Source organism: Nyctereutes procyonoides, unplaced genomic scaffold, assembly GCF_905146905.1.
Source record: "Nyctereutes procyonoides isolate TBG_1078 unplaced genomic scaffold, NYPRO_anot_genome, whole genome shotgun sequence".
NCBI lineage: Eukaryota > Metazoa > Chordata > Mammalia > Carnivora > Canidae > Nyctereutes > Nyctereutes procyonoides.
In genome coordinates this window covers 27,264,938-27,291,061 of record NW_026575044.1, presented here as the reverse complement: position 1 = coordinate 27,291,061, position 26,124 = coordinate 27,264,938, and the positions used below count along the sequence as shown (strand labels likewise).

General features: G+C 39.2%; 1 protein-coding gene and 1 non-coding gene across 3 annotated transcripts in view; one reads left to right on the top strand and one right to left on the bottom strand.

The window, feature by feature from the left end:
• The window catches only part of GALNT1 (polypeptide N-acetylgalactosaminyltransferase 1), a 118,229-nt gene that overhangs the window by 62,675 nt on the left and 29,430 nt on the right, over positions 1–26,124 (top strand). For both annotated transcript variants that reach the window (XM_055324141.1, XM_055324142.1), the window contains one exon: positions 23,573–23,739. In XM_055324141.1, coding sequence (XP_055180116.1) covers positions 23,573–23,739 — 167 coding nt within the window. The remainder of the gene's footprint in view (positions 1–23,572; positions 23,740–26,124) is intronic.
• LOC129509175 (U6 spliceosomal RNA) lies at positions 19,482–19,588 on the bottom strand. The gene has a single exon (XR_008664289.1). It is a non-coding gene; the product is annotated as a U6 spliceosomal RNA (small nuclear RNA).

Below are 26,124 nucleotides of genomic sequence, written 5' to 3'. Positions count from 1 at the left end.
AGAAAAATGCAACCTGGAGGACACAAAATTATTCAGGGAGAAGAAAACTTTAAAAAGAAATAATTAATAATCTCAGTGAAATAAAATCTATTACAACCATAAAACAAGAATAGGTAGGGTACTATTCGAAGGATACACTAGGAGAACCAAAGAGTGTTGGGAGTTTAAAAAACAAGCAAGAAAGAAAAGGACAAAACCCAGTGCAACTCAGCCACAACCTTGGAAGCAAAGGAGCAAAAAAATTCCAGAGGAAAACATTTTTCCAACCTAGAATTCTGTATGTGTCCAAATTTGTATTCGAATGCATAGGTTAAAAACACATTTTTGGAAATGCAAAGTCTCATAACACTGAATTGCCACACATTCTTTCTTGGGGAATCACTGGGGATTATGCTCCACCAAATGAGGACCCAGACTCAGGAAAAGATGGATGCAGGATATGGAAGACAGGAGATTTGCCATAAAATGAATGTGGTGGGAATCCCTTGAGGATGGTGAAGGGAGAGCGCTGGATCAGAGTTGTTAGGCTGCGAGGCAACCATCCAGACAGAAGCAGGTCAGGACACGCACACCAGGAGAGACTTCAACAAGGTGGATGATGGTATAGCTGAATGCCTCTGGAGGAGGTTTAGATGATGGGGAGTTTGGAATGCAATTAATAAGTGCACAGAAAATCATAGCAAGGAAAACATAATTCCAGGGAAAACTTCGAAAAGTTCAGAGAAAGCAAAAGCAATTATAGTTTACTACATGGCACAGCTGTGAATGAGTCCTAAAAGGTAACCATTTAATATTGTGCATATAAAAGTTAAACTGGGGGTGGGGGATGGAGAGTATCAGTGTATTCATACAGCAGATTGTTTGAGTGGTGGTCAGTCAAAAGAAGCTTCATTGTAATCTTGGGTTTTCCCAAGCGGTTAACTCTACTGAACAATGTAAGAATTACTAAAGAAAGCTACACTCTTCAGAGAAGCCTGCAGTTGAAATTTTAATGGTGTCTTTGCTAAAAAAGCCTTGATTGTTACTGTTCCTGGTAGAGTGTTTTTGTAACTGCAATAATTCCCCTGTGTACATTACTGTTCTTAATGCATCTTATTAAGCATTTATGTTTGGAACAGTGTTCAAATGATGTGATACACATGCTTGTACGCTGAATTTCGGGCTTGATGAGGACCACCTAGATTTAAAAGTCTCACTTTAACAACCTGCTAACACACATTCCTTGCCAACCATTTGGTCTCTGTGGGAATGGGCCACTTAAGAAGGTGTCACAAAGTCACTACTGTCACTGAGTAGCCTTTTTATACCTTCTTACTCCATCTCTGTGCCAGTAACTTTTAAAGTTTTTTGTTAGTTTAACTTTTATTATGGGGAATTTCAAATGTATACAAAAGGAGACAATAGTATAAGGAAACTGTGTGTTCATCACCTTGCTTTAACAATGCCTGATAGTCTTTTTTCTTATTTATACCCTTTTAATGTCCCCTCAACAATCTCTGTCTCCTGATATTTACACCTGTATGGGTCTGCTTCCTACATTGTACTAGGGTTGGTCTGTATGACCAGTAGAACACAGTATAGGTGATGGAATATTGCTTTCAGAATTAGGTTATAAAAAGTACACTGTGGTTTTTGTTTTGTTTTGTTTTGTTTTTAAGATTTTATTTATTTGTTCATGAGAGACACAGAGACACAGGCAGAGGGAGAAGCAGGCTCCATGCAAGGAGCCCGTCGCAGGCGGGACTCAATCCCGGGTCTCCAGGATCAGGCCCTGGGCGGAAGGTGGTGCTAAACCACTGAGCCACCCGGGCTGCCCTACACTGTGGTTTCTAATTTGGTTTTTTTACTCTCACTTGAGTCATTAGCTCCAGAATTAGCCAGCTGACTTGATAGTGGCAGCCCTGTGGGAACACACTTGGTTTGTGGCCCTTTGTGAATAACCAGCTAAATGCGATTAGAAGCACATTGTCCAGTTCCAGGCAAAGGTGTACCATTTGTAAATAATTTCAGTATGTATCTCTGAAAGATAAAGACTCATGTAGGAAAGAGGTCATGATACCACTTTATACTTGTTATTACCATAATATTTTCAAAGCTTATCTGTGGTGTAGCATGGATCAGTACTGTATTCCCTTCTCTGGTTGAACAGTATTCCATTGAGCAGATTTACCATACTTTGTGTGTTTATCAGTTGATGGACATGTAGGTGGTTTGCACATCTTAGCTATTATGAAATACTTGTATGAATATGCACATGTTTTTGCATAGACTTATTAAAAATTATCTTGGGTATATACTTAGGAGTTGAATTATTGAGTCATATGATAATTCCGGGTTTAACATTTTGAGGAAACACCAACTCCCCCCACCCCTCCCAAGACCAGAGTGTCTTATCTTATATCTTTCCTCAGCCTGCATCACTCTGATGTCATTGACTATTCCTGTGTCCCTCCCTTTGCTGCAGATTGGTAGGTTAAAGGCATGTTGTACCAGTATCCTTCAAGTCAGCTAAATTGTGTGATTGTGGTACTAAAGGTGCGCAATCTAGTTAGTCATGTGCTGTATCACTGTTGGAAAGGTCTCTTCTCTTGTATGTCTCATCTGCCTGTTTTTCCTTTTTGGAATGCCCATTAGCCAGGCTTTGGACTACTTGAATTGATTCTCTTAGTTTCTTATATTTTTGTCTTTTCTTGTCTTTTTTCTCTTCCAGGGAAAAATTCTAGACTGTCTTTGAGCTATTCTCCCTCTGCCCCCTCCCCATTCGCACGTGCGTGCTCTCTTGCTCTCTCTCATAAATAAATAAAATCCTTAAAAAAAATTAAAAGTGAAAACATGTTTAAAATATTTGTCTTTAGGGATGCCCGGGTGACTCAGCGGTTGGGCGCCTGCCTTTGGCTCAGGGTGTGATCCTGGAGACCTGGGATTGAGTACCATGTCGGGCTCCCTGCATGGAGCCTGCTTCTCTCTGCCTATGTCTCTGCCTCTCTCTCTCTGTCTCTGTCTCTCATGAATAAATAAATAAATAAAATAAAATAAACTTTAAAATACTTTTAAGTATTTTTCATTGTCTATTTCCATCTTTTATTAGGATCTCTCAGAAATTTCATTTTATTTTTTTGGAAAAACTAACCTCTTTTCTGAACTATTATTTTTAAAAATAAAATGATGTAAACATTCAGTAAGCTATAGGAAATAACAGACTTTTTGTACCAACCACCAGCCTTATTGAATCTTAAGCTGCTATATTTCCTTCCTTCCTTCCTTCCTTCCTTCCTTCCTTCCTTCCTTCCTTCCTTCCTTCCTTCCTTCCTTCCTCTCTTTCTTTTCACAATAGAACTTTATGGCTACAGTAGAATCCCTTTGTATACTCCTCCCAGTTCCATTCTACTTCTATCTAACCATCGTGGTTTTTCCATTTACCATTACTGTTTATATTTTAAAAGTACTTCTTCATGTCTATGTACATAAGTATTTTATAGTTTCATATTTTTAACTTAACAAATAGTGTAGTATATGAACATTTCCTTTTGCAACTTTTTAAAAAATATTTATTTATTTCATGAGACACACAAAGAGAAAGAGAGGCAGAGACACAGGCAGAGGGAGAAGCAGGCTCCATGCACCGGGAGCCCGATGTGGGATTCGATCCGGGGTCTCCAGGATCGCGCCCTGGGCCAAAGGCAGGCGCCAAACCGCTGCGCCACCCAGGGATCCCCTGGATTATTCATTTTAACTGCTTTGTAGAAGTCTATTGTATGCATATGCCATAATTTATCTATTGCTCTTTTACTTTATGTATATATATTTTACATTTACAGTGTCTCTGTAAACATCCTTTTACATGTATTCTCTCCTATAGATGTTAACAGTTTTCTCTAGAACAATGCTTTTCAAATTACAGTTCATGACCCTTTACTCACTAATGGATCATAAAATCAGTTTAGTGAATACCTATTATTTTAATTAGTGAAATAGAAGATATCAGAGTGTGTTTCATGTAGTAAAAGTATTTTTTTTCATTAATCATTGTTTCAGGATGTATGTACTCGATTAACATAAAATGTACTTGTTACTGTAAATTATGGTCAAAAATATTTGACAGTAAGTGAAATTATTGTGCTGAGAGGTACTCACTTTTTTATTAAACTCGATTTTTTAAAAATTATTCCCATGCTAGTTTTACCAATTTACATTTTCCAGCTACAGAGAATTCATGCAGAGGCTAATCCTGGCATGGACTAGGCTAGTATAGGTGAAGAAGTCTGAAAATTCTGATTCCATTTTCAAGATAGAACCTATCAGAATACTAATGGATTGGATATGGAGGAAGAGAAAAGGAGGAATAAGGATTTAGACCTGAGCAGCCTTCTATACTTGCCAAGATAGAAAGAAGAGAAGAATAGAAATATGAGGATAGAAAACAATTAGCATATATTTATAAAAGGCTGGAGTTCAGGGGAGATGTTGAAACTAGAGCTATGAATTTGAACAAGAGAATTTAAAGGCATGGGTTGGTTGAAATAGCCTTCTGAGTGGATGAGATGAAAAAGAGGTTAGGTTAGGTGATTAACATTTCAGCTTTTGAAGAGTGAGAAGAAAAGGAAGATATAGCAAAAGTGTTAGAAAATATGAGGTATGAGGGGAAAAGTACATGGAAGTCAAGCAGATGTTTTAAGGAGCAAGTGGGCCACTCTGTTACATGCTGCTGAGACAAAAAACGAAGTCTGTAAATTGACCAGTGGGTTTCAATGTATACAGGCTGTTGGAACTTACATAAAATTGTTTCTGTGGAGTGATAGGAATAAATCCTGATTTACAAGATTGAGGAAGTCTTGTAGTTTCAGTAATGGTGGCCCAGTGATTTAGGTCAGCTCTTCAGTTGAGGACCATTAGAAAGATTATCTATCTATCTATCTATCTATCTATCTATCTATCTATCTAGTTTGCTTGAAAACATCCAGAGGGTAGAAGGCAGTGAAGAATTATGAAACCTAAATATGAAGAATTATGAAGCCTAAATATGGGAGAAGATGAAAACTCAGAGAAATTAGCCTGGAACTTTTACCTTGATGCTTCTGCTGAATCCAGAAGGTGTGTGCCTAAATAGTACTTTTGATACAGCCTTTGGTGCTGGGGCATGAAACTTGGAGTCCAGAGCCTCTCAAATGTGTATGTGTATGTGGTGGGGGAGAGTCAGATAGCCCTTTCTGCATGCTTTAGTTTTAGGTTCCTAGACATAAGATGAAATTGAAGTAGATTAGCCCTGGTGGTGACTGAAGCCCAAGTTTAAACCATCTTAACCCAGAAAATTGAATTAACTGGTGCCACTGGATCCCCATACATTCAAATGTAAATCCTCTCTGAAGAAAGCTATCAGGCCAGTAAATTTTTAGATGATATTTCATACACAATATCTGGCTTATGATACCTGAGGAAACAAGGCAACATGAAAGAAAACAAAACAATAGACAATGGAAATAAACCCAGAAGGACTCCAGGTAATGGACTTATCAGACACAAACTTTTTTTTTTTCAGACACAAACTTTAAAATGATTGTACATAATATTCATATGTTCAAGGAGATTTAAAAACAGAATTGGGAATTGCAGCATGAGAACAAGAAACCATTATAAAATAACCAAGTGAAAATTCTGGAATTAGAAAAGTAAAATAATAAAAAATAAAGACCTGACAGGTTTAGCAGTAGACTGATGTAGTGAAAATTAATTGTATTTTTATATCCGTTTTCTAACAAAAGGTGGACAGTAATTTTTTTTTAAAATACCACTTAAAATGTAATCAAAATATCAAGTATCAGAAATTCTCTTCAGAGAAAATTCTGGAATGTTACTGAGAGAAATTAAAGATCTAAATAATCAAGAATGCCCATCTTTATGGATGGACAACTCAGTATTATAATATTTTGGGTTTCTCCAAATTGATCTATAGATTCATTGTTTCATAAGATCAGCATGATCTTGAAAATCTGACAAGGACAAGAAAGGAATATTACAGAACAATCTCATTGATAAACATAGATCTAGAATTCTAAATAAAATGTCAGCTGAATCCAGCAATATGTAATGTTAATAACATATAAAAACCAAATTGATTTATGCCAGCACACTAGGTTGATTTAATATTTTAAAATCATTTAAAGTCTCCACATTAACAGGAGTAAAGGAGATATAAGCTCTGTTATTTCAGTCGATATAGAAAAAGGATTTGATAAAAATTTGTCTTTGGTTAGGACAAAAATTCTAGGGAACTGGGAATGAAAGGCAACCTCCTTAATCTGATAAAATGTATCTGCCAAAACCAAAATGAAACAAAGCCTCTCAGGTTTAATAGTTATTTTGAAAATGTTGCTTTTGAGATCTGGAACATGACACAGATGCCCATTATCACTTCTATTCACTGTGGTGCTGTTGGCTTTAGTCAGAGTAAGAAGGGCAAGCAAGAGAAATAATAGTTATATGTGCTGGGAAGGAAGAATTAAAATTTAATATTTGCAATTGATGTTGCAAATAATTGCATAATTTTTGTGTGTATTACAGATATTAATATGAAGGCAAAGCAATAAAGTTCCTAGCATATCACATAGAATTTATTATGATCTTGAGAGAGGGGAGGATTTCTTTTTTTTTTTTTTTTAAGATTTATTTATTTATTTATGAGAGAGAGAGAGAGAGAGAGAGAGAGAGGCAGAGACACAGGAGGAGGAAGAAGCAGACTTCATGCCAGGAGCCCGACGCGGGACTCTACCCTAGGACTCTAGGATCGTGCCCTGGGCCAAAGGCAGGTGCTAAACCACTGAGCCACCCAGGGATCCCTGAGAGGAGGATTTCTTAAACAGGGCAGGGAACAATTTGATTATTGGGACTGTATTAAATCCTTCCTATTCATTTTTTTAAAAATTGAAAAAATACATTGAAACGGCAAGTCATGGGCAGCCTGGGTGTCTCAGCGGTTTAGCGTCGCCTTCAGCCCAGGGCCTGATCCTGGAGACCCGGGATTGAGTCCCACGTCGGGCTCCCTACATGGAGCCTGCTTCTCCCTTTGCCTGTCTCTGCGCCTCTCTCTCTCTCTCTCTCTCTCTCTCTCTCTCTCTCTGTCTCTCTCTGTGTGTCTCATAAATAAATAAAACCTTAAAAAAAAAAAAGGTAAGTCACAGAAGAAATTTATGATACTTATGACCAGCAGAATGCTCAGATTTGGAATACATAAATAACTTCTACATCAAAAAGAAAAAGTGGAAGAGACTTGAAGAAATCATTCACATGACCAGTAAACCTATGAAGATGATCAACTTCATTAATAATCGAAAATCATGGGGGATCCCTGGGTGGCGCAGCGGTCTGGCGCCTGCCTTTGGCCCGGGGCGCGATTCTGGAGACCCGGGATCGAATCCCACGTCAGGCTCCCAGTGCATGGAGCCTGCTTCTCCCTCAGCGTGTGTCTCTGCCTCTCTGTGTGTGTGACTATCATAAACAAACAAATAAATAAAAAAGAATTTTAAAAAAATAATCGAAAATCACAAAACTAATGAAATACCACTTCATACTCCTAGAGTGTTGGTGGCAGTGTCAATTCTTACAGCCACATTGAAAAACATGTCAGTATCTAGTAAAATGAACATTAACATGCTTCGTGACCCAGCAGATCCATACCTAAATATATCTAACAGATGCATGCACATATGCATCAGGAGACAAGGACAAAATTGTTAATAGTATTGGCTCCAAAACTGAAAATAGTCGAAGTGTGTATCAGCAGTGGCATATGGCAGACCCATACAGTGAAATACTTTACAGCAGTTGGAAATGAACAAAGGGCACGACGTGAATCTCACCATTATGCCAAGGTAGTGTCTCACAGGAATATATATGAAATTATGCTGTCTCTAGGAACCTCAAAAGCAAGCAATGCAAAACAAGTTCAGTGTTAGAGGACAGTAATTCATCACCTTTGGGGAGGAAGGAAAAGGTAACGGGAGCAAAGGGGACTTGCGAGGTACTGGCTATGTTCTCTCTCTCTCTCTCTCTCTCTCTCTCTCTCTCTCTCTCTCTTTCTCTCTTTTTAATGTTCTCTTTTTTTCCCGAGTCATGGTTACAAGGGCATTTGCTTTGTGATAACTCATTCAGCCCTAAATTTATGTTTTGTGCAATCTGCTATACTATAGGTAAAATCAACTTGACAGAAAAGTGGGGGAAACAATGTGGGAGGGTAAGTGGTGGAGGCAGCAGGTGTAGCAGTGCTTTTGAGGTGTTGGAGAAAGGAGAGAAGTAGAGGTGTTAGCTGGGGAGATAGTGCAACTAGGGGGACATTGTCTTTTTTTTTTCAAAGGTGATCTATAATGCAGTATGTTTGTGTGTTGATGGGAATGATCCCACTGGCGGTAAATTTGAGAGGGATGAGTATTACAGCAAAGAGCATTTATTAAGTTGGTTGAGAAGGAATGCAGTTGCCTTTAAACAGGAATAGGGATAATTCAGGCCTTGTGTAGTGGGAAAAAAGCACAATGTTCACGACCACACATGCCTACAGGATGGTAAATGTGTTCATGGGAGTATGGAAATTCTCTGACAGCTTCTGTGTTTTCGGTGAAATTGCCACCTGTGAGTGAGGAGGGTGGGAAGGGTATTGGAAGTCTGTGGACATGTGAAACAAGCATGTTGAAGGAGGTGAGTAGGAAATGCAAGTAGAATGCTGCACCACGCTGAGCTTGCTTGAGGTTTGTGGTTATAAATTGAAAATGAGGCATTTAGCATGCTCGTTTATTTTCTTTAGCCATATTCAGCAGTTCAAGTGAGATGCAAAATCAGCAAAAAATTGGATTTAGCTAGGATTGGGATATTCCAGCAAGGGATAGGGAGCTAAAGCATGGTGATGGTAATAAAGAGCTATGGATCTAAGCAGAGTATAGGACCTGTAAAACATGAAGAAGGCAACAGAAAGCTAGAAGAGGGAGGGTCTGGAGTGGAGACGCCGGTGAAGGAAGCTAAAGATCTGGGATTATTGGAGTCATTGAGTTGGAAGAACAAGGATTTGGGGTGGGAGTAGTGGTGACCAGAGATTGTGATGCTTAGAATGGAGGTGATCTGTAATGGGATGGTCTAGAGGGTATAGCATGAAAGTGTGTGAGTTGTGGTGAAGGACAGTTTCACTGGAGGAGAGCAGAGCAAAGATCTGAGAAGCCAGGGTATTGAAATATGGACCACATTGATGCTAAAATGACTGAGAATGTGATGACAAGACTAGCGTTGGAACTAAGGGAAGTGATGGACGACAGTGACAGAGATGGAATGGCACCTTTTTTAAAGGACATGAGGCTTCTTAGGGAAGAGGGAAAAGCAACAATCTTGGATCAGCAGTAAGGAAAAAGGAAAGTATCTACCCCGCATCTCCAGACTCCGTGGTACATGTGGTAGGGAAGGAAAGCCTCTTGAAAGACTACTCAGGAGGTGTCTGGCTGGCTCAGTCGATTAAGTGTCTGACTCTTGATTTTGGTCATAACCTCGTGACCTCACAGCTTGTAAGATTAAGCCTCGAGTGGGGCTCCCCACTAAGTGAGGAGTCTGCTTGAAATTCTTTCCCTGTCCCTCTGCCCCTCCCCCTCACTTGCTCTCTCAAATATAAAATAATCTTTAAAATTAAATAAATAAATAAATAAATAAATAAATAATCTTTAAAAAAAACTATTCAGGAAGTGGTCTTCTTGGTGACTTTTTAATTAGTGCTAGAAGATGAATATTCAGAAAAGGGATTATGAATATAGCTGATTTTATTGGTGACAGAACCATGAATTCCCGGGAGCATAGTGGAAAGATTTGCAGGTGTTAACCTAAAAAAATAAAGCAGCCAGTTATTCTACCTGCAAAATGGGTTTATTTGGGAATAGCAGAGAATTGCACTTCAGGACAAACTACGCAAAACCATAGGCAAATCCAGTGATAAAAGGGGAGACGACTTCTATGGAGGAGGAAATTGGGAAGAGGGTCTTTTTTGTTTGAGAGGGTGTGCGCGTGGAGAAGCAGAGAGAGAGGGAGAGAGAATCTTTTTTTTTTTTTTAAGATTTTATTTATTCATGAGAAACACAGGAGAGAGAGGCAGAGACACAGGCAGAGGGAGAAGCAGGCTCCATGCAGGGAGCCAGATGCGGGACTCGATCCTGGGTCTCCAGGATCAGGACCTGGGCAGAAGGCAGGCGCCAAACCGCTGAGCCACCCAGGCTACCCCGGGAGAGAATCTTAAGCAGACTCCCTGCAGAGAGACTGAGCAGCCATCCAGGCACCCCAGGAGAAGCTGTTTTGAATGAAAGCTCATCAGAGAAAAAAGTTCAGGATGAGGATGGTTTCATTTGCTGGGGTGCAGGAAGGTAGTTGATTTCTTGTAGAAGATGCAGGGTACATCTTTTCCTGTTGGGACCTGTAGCTGGTAGTTCTTTCCTGTTGTTGACCCTTCTTCTGTTGGGGTCTGTAATTGACATTCTTTTTGTAATTGAAGTTGGGTGGTATGGCTCCCCCTTCCTCTCTTCCCCTCCTAGCCTCCTGACTCTGTTTTCCTGAGGTTTCTCTTCATTAATTTCCACACAGGTCAGGAGCTTTAGTTAGCCCAATAGCAATTAGGATTTGGGTAATGTACGATAACCCGAAGGCCTGGGTTTTTTATTATTTGTTCATATCATTATCTTACAGTTTTTAGTACATTTTCCCTAGGTATATAATTATGTATTCTTATTTCTAATATTTTTTGTGACTCCCCCCCCCCTTTATTCCCCCTCCCTTTTAAAAAAGACTATTTATTCATGAGAGACACAGAGAGACAGAGGCAGAGACACAGGCAGAGGGAGAAGCAGGCTCCCTGCAGGGAGCCTGATGCAGGACTCGATCCCAGGACCCCAGGATCACGCCCTGAGCTGAAGACAGACGCTTAACCAGACGCTTAACCACTGAGCTACCCAGGTGTCTCCCTTTCCCCCTTTTTCATTAATTTTTTTAAAAAAGGATTTCTTTCTTTATTTGACAGAGTGAGCACAAGCAGGGGGAATGGTAGGCAGAGGGAGAGGAAGAAGCAGATTCCCTGCTGAGCAGGTATCCTGATGCTGGGCTTGATCTTGGAACCCTGAGATAATGACCTGAGCTGAAAGCAGATGCTTAGCTGTCTGAGCCACCCAGGCACCCCTTCTTTAAATAATCTTGCTAACGAGTTGCAATTTTTGGTTTTCAAAAAAGAAGTAACTTTTCCTTTGTTTTATCTACTTGTTTTTTTTTAATTTGTTTTCTGTGTAATTATCTCTTTTGTGTTTAATCTGTCCTTTCTTAAGTGCTTAACCTATTATTTAAAAATATTTTTGGGGATCCCTGGGTGGCGCAGCGGTTTGGCGCCTGCCTTTGGCCCAGGGCGAGATCCTGGAGACCCGAGATCGAATCCCATATGGGGCTCCCGGTACGTGGAGCCTGCTTCTCCCTCTGCCTGTGTCTCTGCCCCCCCCCCCCTCTGTGACTATCATAAATAAAATTTAAAAAAAATTAAAAATATTTTTGTTTTCTAGTAATCATTAAAAACTATATCTGTGAATCACTTCAGTGCAGCTTGTTTTACATATAGTATTTCATCCTTATTTATTCCTTTTTTTAAAAAAAAGATTTTATTTACTTATTAGCACTCGTGCAGAGAACCAGAGCAGAACAGGGAGGGGCAGAGGGAGTGGGAGGAGTAGGTAGACCCCCCCCCCCCCCCACTGAGCAGAGAGGCTGACATGGGGCTCCATCCTAGGACTCTGGGATCATGACCTGAGCTGAAGGCAGAAGCTTAACATACTGAGCCGCCCAAGTGCCCCATCCTTATTTCTTCCTACGTAGTTGGTAATTTCCATTTGATTTCCACTTAACTCAGGATGACGTAGAAATACATTTAATATTTCTAGGTATATTTCTCTTTGCCTTTTGATTTTTTTGATTTTTTTATTAATGATTTCTAGATTCATTCATCATGTTCAGAAAACATGACCTATATATGAACATGATCTATTTCAAATATATTGAAACCTCCTTTGTGACCAAAAGGTGTTGAGTTTTTTTTTTTTCTTTCTTTTTTTTTTTAGGGGGTGGGGGAGGGCGGCGGCGGAGGAGGTGCCGGGCCGGCCGGCGTGCGCGGTGGTGTTGAGTTTTTAAAAAATAATTCCTCTGCAGTTGAAAATAACTGGTTGTTTCATTGCCTTTTACTTCTGGATTTTTTTTTCTGTTTCATGGTGCATGCTGTATTAGATTCCGATTAATTTGTATTTTTTTAAAATTTTTTATTTATTTTTATTTTTTAAAGATTTTATTTATTCATGAGAGACAGACAGAGAGAGAGAGAGAGAGAGAGAGAGAGAGAGAGGCAGAGACACAGGCAGAGGGAGAAGCAGGCTCCTTGCAGGGAGCCTGACTTTGGACTCAATCCCGGGTCTACCAGGATCATGCCCTGGACCAAAGGCAGGCGCCAAACCACTGAGCCACCCAGGCGTCCCTAATTTGTATTTTTAAAAAACCTCCCACTATGATTATGTGCTTGACAATTTCTCAGGTCATTCTTTTATTTTTCAAGGCTGCATCATTGGATACATTTATAGTAATTGATAGTATATTGTTGTTTTTACACCCGTTGTTTACTGTATGTATATTAATTTTTTTACCCTGATTTTGACATTGCTATACTGCTTTTAGTCTAACATTTTCCTGATGTCTGTTTTTTTATTTCTTTCAGCCATCTGTAAGATTTTATTTTAGATGTATCTTTACTAAATGGCTGGATTTATATTTTCAATTCACTCTAATCATTTTTTAGTAGGTGAGTTTGATACATCTACATTTATTGTGACTTGTTAAATTTGGACTTACTTTAGATTGAACAACATAATGAAATTGATATTCGACCATTTTTGACTTATGAAAATGAGTTTCATAAAGCTCAACCTAATCTTGTTTTGTTTACTATTCTTTTCATTTTTTCCTCCTTTCCTTTCACTACTTGATACAGTTTCATCTGATAAAAATTTTAGTACTTATATTTTCCTGTCTCCTGGTTTAGAAGCTGCACATTTTATTTTTCTTCCTTTAGTGTAAGACCTGAGTATATTGTAATTGTCAACATGTGGATTTATCTTCATCTACATGCTCAGTGCACATAGTGTATTTTGATCTGAGTATTCAAATTCTTCAATTCAGGACATGGCTGGCTGTAATCTCAAATATTGCGGTGGTACCATTCCTTCAACCCATTCTGGAATTACTCATATGCATAGACTAGAGCTTCTCAATCTGTACTTTTATTTTTTTCTCTCCTTTGTCCCTCTTTGAATTATATCTCAGTGAATTTCTCACTAATCTCGATAGTGGCAAAGTCCAGGTCTCACTTGCCATTTACTGGCTTTGTGGCTTTGGAAGAGGTAATCACCTTTCTGTACTACAGGATCCTTATCTGTACAGTAAGAAAAATAACAAGGATTGTTGTGAGGATTTATAGTGCTTGAGATACTTCGTGGCACCTAGGATACAGAGAAGGCCTCTGTTTAGGGAGTAAGCTCTAGGTCCCAGTACGAGTCTGATGAAAAGCAAATTACAATCATGCTTTTCCATCCCCACTCTTTTTTTTTTTTTTTTTTTTTTTTACTAAACATTGTCTGGCTTCCAGAGAATATAATGAAATGTTAAATAAGAAACATCAGATTTAATATTTAATGATTTCTGCACACAGATGAATAAAGCTGGCCAGCAGTTACTTTTCAGACTAATTCACAGAGGTGAAAGAGTAAATAGTGTGGACAGCCCCTAGAGTGCAGCTCTTTCACTCTCTTTTCTGAATCCAGAAGAGCTCTACTTGTTCTAAGTCATGGGCTTAACTGGTAGTATAGCTGGCAGTATCCAGATGATCCTGTACCTGCCAGGAACCTTTACTGTCTTGTATAATCTCCAAGGACACATTTCCTGCAGGGAAACTTGAGGAAAGAATGATATTGTTCAAATGTCAAGAAGAGTTAAAAACAATCAAAGAATAATGTGTAAGGTGTGATCCTAGGGAAGGAACTTTGAGGCAAATTCCAAGTCACCTAAGGCGGCAGTTCCATCCTGTATAGTTAGTCTCAGGTGTTTAAAAAGTAATAATACCATTCAGTGAGTGCTTAGTTTGTACCAGGCACTACATACATTATCATAGTGAAGCACTTGCATAAAAAAGTAGTATGCCCAGATGACAGATGGGGAAACTCAGACGTGGGGAGATTAAATGATTAGTGCAAAGTACGGTTAAAAAGTGATCCAGGGGGCAGCCCCGGTGGTGCAGCTGTTTAGTGCCGCCTGCAGCCCAGGGTGTGATCCTGGAGACCCTGGATCAAGTCCCACAGTCAGGCTCTCTGCATGGAGCCTGCTTCTCCCTCTGCCTGTGTCTCTGCCTCTCTCTCTCTCTCTCTCTGCATCTCTATGAGTAAATAAATAATCTTAAAAAAAAAGTGATCCAAGTGAAATCTGTCATTGACAAAGCATGTAATCTTAAACACTGTGCTCTGCCATCCCTTTTATGGTGGATCTTCATTGATCTTGTCTGAATGTGAGTACACAGAAGAGAAATTATATAACATTGCCAAACACTGCCAGACAGGTAGCCAGCCATCTTAAGAAATACTGATTTGTCATGGGTAAATGGTAGTGACGGGCTAACTTTAGTGGATATCGAGTACTTAAAAAAAAAATCATAGCTGAAAGGGACCTAGAGAACAGAATTGGATTATATATGCATACTCACCTTGACTTAGAGTAAAGCTGCTTCCTTTCCCTAGGCCGCCGTTTACTTATCTGTAAAACTGGGAGAACAATGCCTCTGTCTTAAGGTTGTTGAGAGGATAAAGTGAGGTAATCATAAAAAACTTTTTTTTTTTTTAAGATTTATTTATTTCTTCATGAGAGATACAAAGAGGGAGAGGCATAGACACAGGCAGAGGGAGAAACAGGCTCCCTGCAGGGAGCCAGATGAGGGACTCCATAGGATTCTGGGATCATGCCCTGAGGCGAAGGCAGCCGCTCAACTGCTGAGCCACCCAGGCGTCCCATATAAAAACTCTTAATGCCATTTCAGGCCCTAAGAGGGTTAAAATAAGTATAATGAGACTTTAGCAGTTGAAAAATAATATAAATAGTAATTATCATAGGACTTCAGTTCTACATTCCTGAATTGTTAGATGTTTGTGTGGATTGATTCTTTGGTAAGCCTAGTCTTACTGAGATGATCACTATCCTAAGCAAATTTAATAATCTCCCTATTTCCCAAAACACTGCTGAGGCACTCAGGCAGGCACCCAAACTAATTCAGACCACACAGTGAATTTCATGCATTAGAGTTTATTCAGTAATTCTTTCACTCACTTAGGACAAGAGTGCTTGTTGTGTAGGCCATCTTTTAATTACTGTTATACATGGAGACGGAGATGAAACCACTTGTGTTTTCACTCATTGTGTAAAAACCAGGGATTTTCAATCAACTTCGGCTCCACTCCAGTATATAACTCACTCCCATTAAAAGCATCAATCCATTGTGGTAGTGATGGTATATTTTCAAAAACCTACCCATCTCCCCTCATCCTTTCTTATTAGCCTGTGCTCTCTGCCAAACAAAAGAGTAAACCAGGGAAGAGAAAGGCATGGGATATGAAAGATAGGAGATTCAATGTGCAGGACAGCTAATAGAATCCCCGTCAGAGGGCAGCCTGGATGGCTCAGCGGTTTGGCGCCGCCTTTGGCCGAGGGTGTGATCCTGAAGACCCGGGATCAGGTCCCACATCGGGCTCCCTACATGGAGCCTGCTTCTCCCTCTGCCTATGTCTCTGCTTCTCTCTCTCTCTCTCTCTCTCTCTCTCTCTCATGAATGAATGAATAAATAAATAAATAAATAAATTAATTAATTAATTAAAATAAAATCTTTGGGGGGGGGGGAAGAATCCCCGTGGGATGAGAGAGAGAAAGCCGTGGACCACAGTGGTGCAGGCACAGAGGCAGCCTGCCGAGAAAACTTCAGGAGGGATTGCTTTAGGAAGATTTCAGTCATATTATAGCTGGTGCTTCTGAACATCTTAAGAGACTAAACAATTTGTAGAGTCTGGGTTTGAATTAGTGACAAATACACAGAAAACTAAGAAAAGGGGGAAAAAATAACCTCGGCTAAAGTAGAGGGCAATGTTGTACAGAAAAGGAAAAAGTGTTATATTCACAATATATGGGTCAGCTATAGATAGCATTTTACATAGTCCTTATATAAACTTTAACAATGAACTGAATTTCCAATGTAACTACTTTGGGAGGCTGAAGGGAGTAGCAAGTGAATGTATTAGGATGGGGATAAGAGGGAAATAAATCATTATATTCTCCACTAAGTTAATATGTAATATCTAGAACTTGAAAAAAAATGAAATTTCAGATACGGTATTTAGAATTCTGGAGGTAAATACCAAGAGAAAGAGGTCAAAGAATTGCATGTGGTTTCCTTTATGGAAAGGGAGAGTATGGAAGGGGAGCGATTGGCTTTTTAAAACAAGCTTTGCATATTTGTTTATTCTTTAATGTTTTTATTTTTCTTGTAGATTCCTAATTGCTAGGTCCTGTGGTAACTTTGTTTTTAACTAAAAAATTGCCAAACTTTTTTGCCAAAGTGGCCACAAACATTCCCACCAGCAAAATGTACAAGGGTTCTAGTTTCTCCACAACCTCATCAACATTTATTTTTGCCTATCTTTATTCGTATAGCCATTCTACTGCAGGTGAACCAGTATCTCATTGTGATTTTAATTTGTATTACCTGTGACTAATGATATTAGGGATATTTTCATGTACTTATTGGCCATTCTTGTATCTTTAATGAAATTTCTCTAGATTTTTTTTGCCCATGTTTTATCAGATTGTCTTCTTGAAGTTCGCAGAATTATAAGAGTTATTTATTCTAGATCCAACTCCTTTACCAGAGTTATAATTTCTAAATATTTTCTGCCAGTTTGTGGCTTGTCTTTTCCTTAGTGATACCTTAGAAGCACAAAAATTTTTAATTTTGATGAAGTCAAATGTATTAGTCTATATCATGCTTTTAGTACTAGTCTGTATCATGCTTTTAGTATCATAGCATGCTAAAAGCTTTCCCCAAAGGTCAGAAGCAAGGGAAGGATGTCTGTTCTCCACTTCTATTCAACATTGTACTTGAAAACAGTTCAGAAGTTAGGAGTATATACTGGGTATAGGAGGAGAGCTCCCAAGAGAAACCCAACCCACTCTTTCTGTTCTGAGGAATGAGAAAAGGGATCTCTTAAGGGTTCGTGGAGAAAACCTCCTATTCTTGCCTCTTCTTTTTTTCCTCTTCTCTGCTATCCCAATCCCTACATAGTATGCCAGGATAGCACAGCCATGGGAGCAGTGCCAGGCAAACAGCTAAAACTGTAAGGGAGGGGAATCTCTTTGACCAGAGAATCTTTGGTCCCCAGAGCATGGGTAGACTCTCCCATGCTTCTCTTTTCCTGTCTCCTGCTACTTGGCCTAGAGCACAGACTTGGGCACAAGCAGTGCACAGCAGACTGAGAAGACTAAGTTTTCTAGCTATGTTGGAACGTCAACATAAAAAAGGTCCATTCTCCCCATTCAAAATTCCATCAAGAGATTTAAAAATATATTTGGAAAGGGAAAGGAAATAGCAAAAATAATTTTTTAAAAGAATAAAATTGGAGGAAATACAGTGCCCAGTTTAAAGACGTACTAGAAGCTACAGTAATCAAGATGGCGTGCTGTTGGCAAAGAGACAGACACAGAGATTAGTGAAACAAAAGAGAGTTCAGAAGTAGACCCACATGGATATGGCTATTTGATTTTTGACAAAGGTGTAAAAGCCATTCAGTAGAGGAAAAAATCATCTTTTCGACAAATGATGTTGGGACAATTAGACATCCATATGCAAAAACATGAATCTCGGGTGTTTTATGAGCATTAACTCAAATTGGATCATAAATCTAAAGCTAAAGTCTAAAAGTTTATAATTTTAGGGAAAATATTCAAGATCTGGCATTAGGCAGAGAGTATTGAGACATGACACCAAGAGCATAATTTCGTAGAATAAACAATTGGTAAGTTGAACATCAAATTTTAAAACTTTCACTCTGATAGAAACACTGTTAAGAGAATGAAATGATGAGCTACCGGCTGGGAGAAAATATTTGCAAACTATACTTCCAACAAAGGACTTGTATCAGAAATATGAAGAACTCTCAAACATAACCCAATTAAGAAAAATGAATGCAATGAAATGTTGTCAAAAGACCTGACACCCAAGATACTATATGGATTGCAAATAAGCACATGAACAGACATTAACCATTAGAGAAATGCCAATTAAAATCATAATGAGGTACCACTCTATGTGTCTTCAAATGGCTACAAAAATGATTATAGTATCAAGTGCTGACAAAGAGGGCATTTGGAACTCCTGTACATTTTTGGTGGGAATGCAAAATGATACAGTCTCTCTGGAAAACAATTTGGCAGTTTAAAAATTACACTTACAAAGTTATACTTACCATGTAACCCAGCAGTCCTATCCCTGGATATTTACTATAAAGAAATGAAAACATGTTTACATAAAAGACAGTACCTGAATTTTTATAGCAACTCACTTCATAATAGACAAAAAACTAGAAACAACTAGTGAATGAAAACATTGATAGACCAGAACTGACTTCTGGTTTACTCTTCAGTAAAAAATAACACATTTTAGGTACATATAATTTAGATGAGTCTCAAAGACATGCTGAGTGAAAGAAAACAATCCTCCAAGATTACACACTGTATAGTTACATTTATAGGATATTTGTGAAAAGACAAAACTCTTGTAATGGAAAACATACCAGTTGCTAGGCATTACATGTAGGGGAGGTGAGATTATAAAAAGATAACAAAGGGGGTTCTTTGGAGGTGGAACTGTTCTGTTTCCTGAAAGTGGTGATAATTTTATGAATCTGCATTTGTTAAAACTCAGACAACTTATTACCCCCTTCAAAAAATGATACTGTTGGTAGGTATGGAACAGCTAAAAACTATGACACACTGCTGGTGAGAGTGGAAATTACTACATGCTCTTTGGAAAACCATTTCTTGGTATCTGCTAAAGCTGAGCCTCTATATTTCTTATTGCCCAGTAATAGAAAAATGCATACATTAGTAATCAGCAAAAAACATGTACTTGAGTGATTTTCACAGCACTGTTTATAGTAGCCCAGACTGGAAAGTATCCTAATGTTTATTAATATTAGAATAGAAATGGAATTGTGTATGTGTACACAGATACTCCTTTAAGAATACTATGCAGCAGTAAAAATAAACTTAACATGGATGATACACAATGTTGAAGGAGATAATTGAGACACAAAAGAATATGCTCTGGATCAGTTGTATTTTTTGTTTTGTTTTGTTTTTTTTTAAATATGGAACGCTTCACGAATTTGCGTGTCATCCTTGCGCAGGGGCCATGCTAATCTTCTCTGTATCGTTCCAATTTTAGTATATGTGCTGCCGAAGCGAGCACTGGATCAGTTCTTAAAGTGTAGCCCTGGGAATTTGGAAGTCCTTCAGATCTTTTCAGGGAGCCTGCAAGGTCAAAAAGTTTTCATAATAATACCAAGACAGTTATTTGGCCTTTTTGCTCTGATTCTTAAGCTAGTCCACAGTGGAGTTTGAGGAGCTTTATGGATCAGGATCTAGCAGGGAAAATGAAATCCTCCAATAATTTGAACAGAAGTAGTTTAATATAATTATTAACTATGATGGGGTGACTGTAAGGAGATAAAGACCGTCATAAAGTATATCTTAGGGTTGAGAGTACCAGGGAATGAAAAACATTGAGAGGGAGCCTGCTCCCTAAAGCTGGGGTTCATACCTCTTTGGAGAATATGATTGCTGCTCACTAGACAGTGGAGAAATTTGCTGGTTACCCCTGGGGAGACGTGGCACACAGTACCTTTCAGAGCGGGAGCTGGTAGGCAGGCCTAATCAGCAGGAAATATACTTGAAGTGTATTTGGGCAGGAAGTCAGAGCCAGAACTGGTGAACAGGAACCACCCTTTTGGGGTGCAGAAAGCCAAAACTGGGAAGCCAGCTACTGAGTGAGGTACCTGGGAGACTTACTGAGAATCTGCCTGAGCGGGGTGGATGCTACTGAAACTCTGTGGGGATGATGCATCTGGGTGCCCACCACACACTCCACTGGCAGCACCAAAGCAGGGAGAAGAAAAATGGAAGCGTGCTGGCACCAGGAAGGGAAGTTCCTACTTCCTACAGTGTGCCTCCCAACACCCTCCATGTGTGTGCACACTGTACAAAGTTTGTCTATGCCTCTTGCCAGCTGCAAAGAAGAAATGCTTATAGGAGCCAGTTTTATCACAGAACAGTCAGTGGGAGGGTATATTTGGAGCTAAGAGGCAATAAATCCATAATGGGCACACACTGTGATAGTGATGGATCACCTCTCTCATAGCATAATATGTGTTTGTGGATTCTTAGGTTTATAAATTGCTATATTAGTTTATAGTGTAAATATCAAGATATAACCTACACAAAAGTACTTTGGATCATCAGTTTTTAAATACACAAAGGAGTTAGGAGTCAAAAAGTTTGAGAACTACTGCTCTGTATTACTCCTTTTAAATAAAGTTTAAAAAAAAAAAGGCAGAACTCATCTATAAAGGTAAATGTCCAGCATACTGGTTACATTGGGAGGGGGCACAAAAGAAACCTCTGGATGTCAGTCGCAGTCTGTTTCTTCATCTGGGTGCTGACTACGTGATGCATTCGCTTGGTGGAAATTCATTCAGTTCCATATTTGTGATCTGTCTGCTTTTTGGTGTGTATATTATAATTTCAGTAAAAAGTTACACCCCTTCTTTTCTCTCTTTCCCCAATCTATACCCTACCCTGTTGAACTTACATGTAACTTTTTTTTTTTTTTTTAAGTATTACAACCCTACACTGGCTAATTTTCATTCATCAGTATGAAAGACTCAGTTGGGACGGGAGGGCGGGGGGAAGCTGCTTGGTAACACCTCTGTGGCCTTCCTGCTCCTCTTCAGCTCTGTCTTCCACCGTTAGAAGAATCCCCCACTCCTCACCTCCATGGGGACAAGTGGTCCCTCCATGGGAGGAGCTAAGAAGGCTGAAAGAATCTTTGGTTCTCCTTGAGCGCCTTATGTTTTTCCCAGATTGGGATGGGGGGGTTACCTGTCCTGAAATGAGTTATGTTGACTTTTTAATATTTATTCTATATTTTCTCTGTTTTAAAAGAATATTTATGAATTTGCTGTGTTCTCTGAATGATTAAATGTCACTGTTTGATTTAGGAAATTATTTGCCCTTTTGTCTGGATCCTAAGATGTGCTTTGCTTTGTGATTGTTCAGTCCTCTTGTGAATGATTTCCATTTTAGTCTCTATTTGTAGTCTTCTTATAGTCTTTATGGTCTTCCTTTCCATACAGTTTCAGAATTATTTCCTGTATCTTCCAAGAAATAAATAGGGCTTATTTTCTTCAGCAGAATCTGCTCCCTCAGAATTTTCTTTTCTTCCTGTCCACTGCACATGGCTGACAATACTGTTTATACACTGCCCATTTTGCCTAATCATCTCCTATGTCTCACTCGATTTTGTTCCTTTGTTGTTTTGGTGAGTAGCTTTGTAGTACCCCTGGCTGTTTTCTGCTTCCCAGTTTTCCTGTAATAATGAGTAGGATTAATTTGGGAAAAGAAATCATACGTGACTTAGTCACTTAAATTATAGTAGAAATTCTCTTTCTGAACCCCCTTTACTCATATACAGACCCCATTACCCATTTCAAAGTCCTGTGCCAGTAGTCTGTGAATCAGGCATTCAGGGTGCATCTTCTTATGAAATCATGAGTGTCTTGGCTTGCTCATCAATGGTGTAACTGAAGCATAGTACTGATTATGTATGTGTAATCTAGCCACGATTTATAGCTAACAGAGTTTTGATGGGAAGCTGTCCTCAGAAGTATTATTTGGGATGCTAAGGGCACATTAGTCTTTCCAGAGCCTATGCATCTGGTCTTCTGGGCCTCATCTCTGCCACCAGGACTTGGAGGCATAGGTGGCCTCCTAGTGAGGCTTGGAGTGAACTAGGGTGAGGGGCATGGACTGTGGTGTGGAAAAGGAGGCTGTGGGCCAGTGGCTTGTAGTGGGGTCACTAGTCTAGAAGACAGCACACCATCAAGGGGCCTGAGAATGGTCAAGAGGATGGTAGGGGTTGAACAGGGATATAAGGAAGGACAGTCAAAGCTATTCGTTTTTCCTTTCCTCCTCAGAGAGAGGGGGGACTGGTGTTTGATGGACCCACAATGAACTCTCCTTCTGTTTCTCCTTTCAGCCACTGTCCTTTGTCATGTCTTTCCCCTTCCATTTTCCTTTCATTCCAGCTGCCAGCTAGCAGCCCTAGGGTGGCACTTTAAGCAGGTAGACTGTCGTGGCCACTTCAGAAGAGGGGTTTGTTGGTATTTTTCTTGTTTCTCTCCCCTTTTTTCCTGTCTGTCTCCACTCCCACTGGCAGATATAACACATGAGATTAGAGGGACCACAAGGTTTGAGGAGCTTGTGAGAGCTGGAAATAAAGGTGGAAAGAGAAGACTAGAGCCAAAGTTGCAGTTTGGAGATGCCTATGAAAGAGTTACATGTGCATTTATTAAGAGTGCTAATGTTCTAAACTGCATTCCCTAATGTCTGGTTGCTTATTGCCATTACTGTTCTCAGCTCTGTGGTCATCCTAACAAGACTGGAGGAAGTGACCGTGTTGCCTAACAGAGTGCTGGAAACATACAACTAATACATTGATTTTATGTGCATTTGGTCTCTTCGATGGTTGCATTTCTAGACGTAGTCTTTACTATGCAAGGTGCATGTCAGTATTTTGGTATGGAGGAAGCAGCATCGAGCGAATGTTCAGCAGAGCATGGACCGTGGAGTCCTCAGTTAGGCTCTTCCACTCCCTTGTTGTGTCTTTCCTCAAGTTCTCCTCTGAAATGTGGCTCCAGGTACCTCACATAATTATTATGGGTACAGGAACCCCTCTTCTGTGCCTAATAGAAAATAGATACTCAGTAAATACTAGTTCTCTTCTTTTGTGGAAGGTATTTTTTTTAGATTATTAAACTGCATCAACTTCAGTGGTTCTGATTTTTTTGTTGAGTTGGATTCTTGAAACAGACAACATACTAATAACATTGTCCATTAAATTTCTGAATCAACAGAAAACATTGATCAGGAAGAGATGCCTAATTTTAAGAATACAGTTGATATCTTTAAGATAATTTAAATCTAAACATATAACTTTAAATAGGTACTATTTATTAAACATGCAATATTAACCAAAACTTAAATAAATGAGCAGTTACCAAGAGTCCCACCACTAGAGCAAACTGTCTTTATTGTTCTATTACCTCTTCTACTCCAGATGCATTAAGTCTGCTGTTTTAACAGTCACTTTTTATAAAGGCATTTGCTTTGTCTCTAGGTGTAAAACAAAGGTGTATCCAGATAATCTTCCTACAACAAGTGTGGTGATTGTTTTCCACAATGAGGCTTGGAGCACACTTCTGCGAACTGTCCATAGTGTCATTAATCGCTCACCAAGACACATGCTAGAAGAAATTGTTCTAGTAGATGATGCCAGTGAAAGAGGTAAATTTTAAGTTTTAATGCCAATAATACGCTACAGCTTTTATCATTAATGGTTAAGAAACGTCTATAATAATTTTTAACCTAATAATTTTATACAAACTTTTAATTTATCCTAAAACTATTTGTGGCATTTGGATTCATTCATATATGCAAAAAATTACCCCCTTGTGAAACTTAAAATATTACCTTAATTAGCATTTAATCTGTCACAGCTTAATCTTATTTTAAAAAGAAGTAATGCTATATAATATAAACATTTATGCAGAACAGTGAAAAAACACACATGATATTGTTAGAAATTTTCTTGTGGGAAGCTGCAGCCCTGAGTTAATGGAGAGAGACTGGATCCTTCTTAGAGCCAGGATGGAGAAATTGAGTTGTGTGTGTGGTGGGAAGTACCTCTGGCAGGAAAGTGGAGCCTTATCTGGGTGAGCCTTCTCTAGGTTCTTCCTACATTTTCCCATTTTCTCCATTCCTAGGTTCAGGAGTGATCTTTAGCTAGTTATATAAAAGGATGAGAAAGGAACTTAAGAGAGAGTGGTATATAATAAGACTCTGATCTCATAAGAAATCTCTGCAGTGACTCTTGCCCAGATACTCTTCCAGGGATCTCAGAATTTTTCACGAGCTTAGAATCTCTCAGACCGTCTCATGAAGCACTCTTTTGGGAAAGTTACACTAATTAAAAGTACCTTGAGCTAACATTATTTATTTTGAATCCTTCATGGAGACTTTACACCACAAGGTAGTGTAGAAAAGGCTCTGCTAAATCCCATCTGTAGAGAAGAAACCTGTTAAATTCAGACATAACCAGCCTTTCCCAGGCTTTTTTTTCACAGCACTTTTGAGGACCATTGGTGTCATGTGTTTGTTCCCCCAATATACCTGTGCTCCCATGAGAAAAATTTGGAAGGAACTACAAAAAATGACCCTTCCTACCTTCCTTCATTGACCAGCCTTAGACTTCCTGACCATCACTTCAAGTTCCTTTGCTCCTTCTACTTTCTTACCTAGTCTCTCACTGCATCTACTAAGATGGTTAATCTAAGTATTTTATCTTCTCCTTCCATGACTGTATAAAGTATGTAAATTTAATCACAGTTAATCACTTCATGTCTTAATTGTGGGGAGTGATTTGCACATTAATAACAGTTTAAATCTCCCCACTCTGTGAAATTATAGAAATACAAAGAATAATGTATGGTCCTTCCTTCTGTAGTACCGTACAGCTTTTCTCCTTAATGTGATTAAGATGACCATTTATAAACACACAAAGCATCTGAATAATAGTACAACATATGATATAATTACTGTCAAAATGAGTCTGCTGTTAGAGATTAAGAATAGTGTGCTTAAAACAAAAAGTTATTGTTGACAGTAGAAGTGTAAACCCTCGTGTGGATAATTGTTTGCTAGGAGGTAATTAGTCCCAGTTTAAGAAAATTAGCTTAAATTCATTGAAGCAGTAATATATACAAACATTGAGTCTGCAAATGACTTGTGTTTGTTTTACTTATATGTTATTTGCTAAATTACATATTCCTCAATGAGAGTTGTTTTTCCTCAGATGAAATTAATTATTTTTCCATTTCCTCCTTTGTATTCTCTAATATTTTGTTGAGTGCCTGGGAGGGCTGTGTGTAATAGCACATTTTTGTAGGATGTGGTCTCATCAAAGACATGTGCCCACGGTTCTGAAGTGACAAGGTCACATATACCAGTCACTTTTGCCCTTCCTCATGTGGGCCCTTCTTAATCACTCTACCAGCCTTGTAAATCTCTAAGAGAAACCTGGGTAGAGGTCTGCTTCACAGCTCCACCCGAGGCTCTCCATCACTGAGCAGGGCCTGGGAGTCCAATCAGGAGAGCCTTTTTCTCCTTGCTCTTCTTCCTGAAATGCCTCAGATGTGTGCCTCACCATTTCTGGTAGTTGGGAACCATTAGGTGTTTTGGTTTGTGGTTTTGACTGTGGTCCTTCTATCTAGACTGAGAATTCTCCACTGTAATTTTCTTGGGCTCTCTTGTTTAGATGGTGACTGTTGGGTCCCAGGACCAGAGCAAGCTTTGTTTTTATGTAACTCCTTAAGTTTGCCTTTCTTACTCATGAGACACACACAAGGCACCCTCACTTCTCACCTGGACTACTGAAACAGACTACTGGTCTGGTCTCCCGCAGACACCCTCCCCCTCCCATCTGTTCCCCACACTGCACGCACCATGAGTTTTTAAACATGTCACTCTGATCTTGGCACTTCTGACTAATGCCGTTTCTCCGAGGCTTGTGTGACCTGGCCTCCGCCTTCATCTTTCCTCATATCCCAAACCATTCCCTGCCCACCCCATCTCCACAGTTCAGCTCAGATGTTTACTCAGAAGCAAGATATA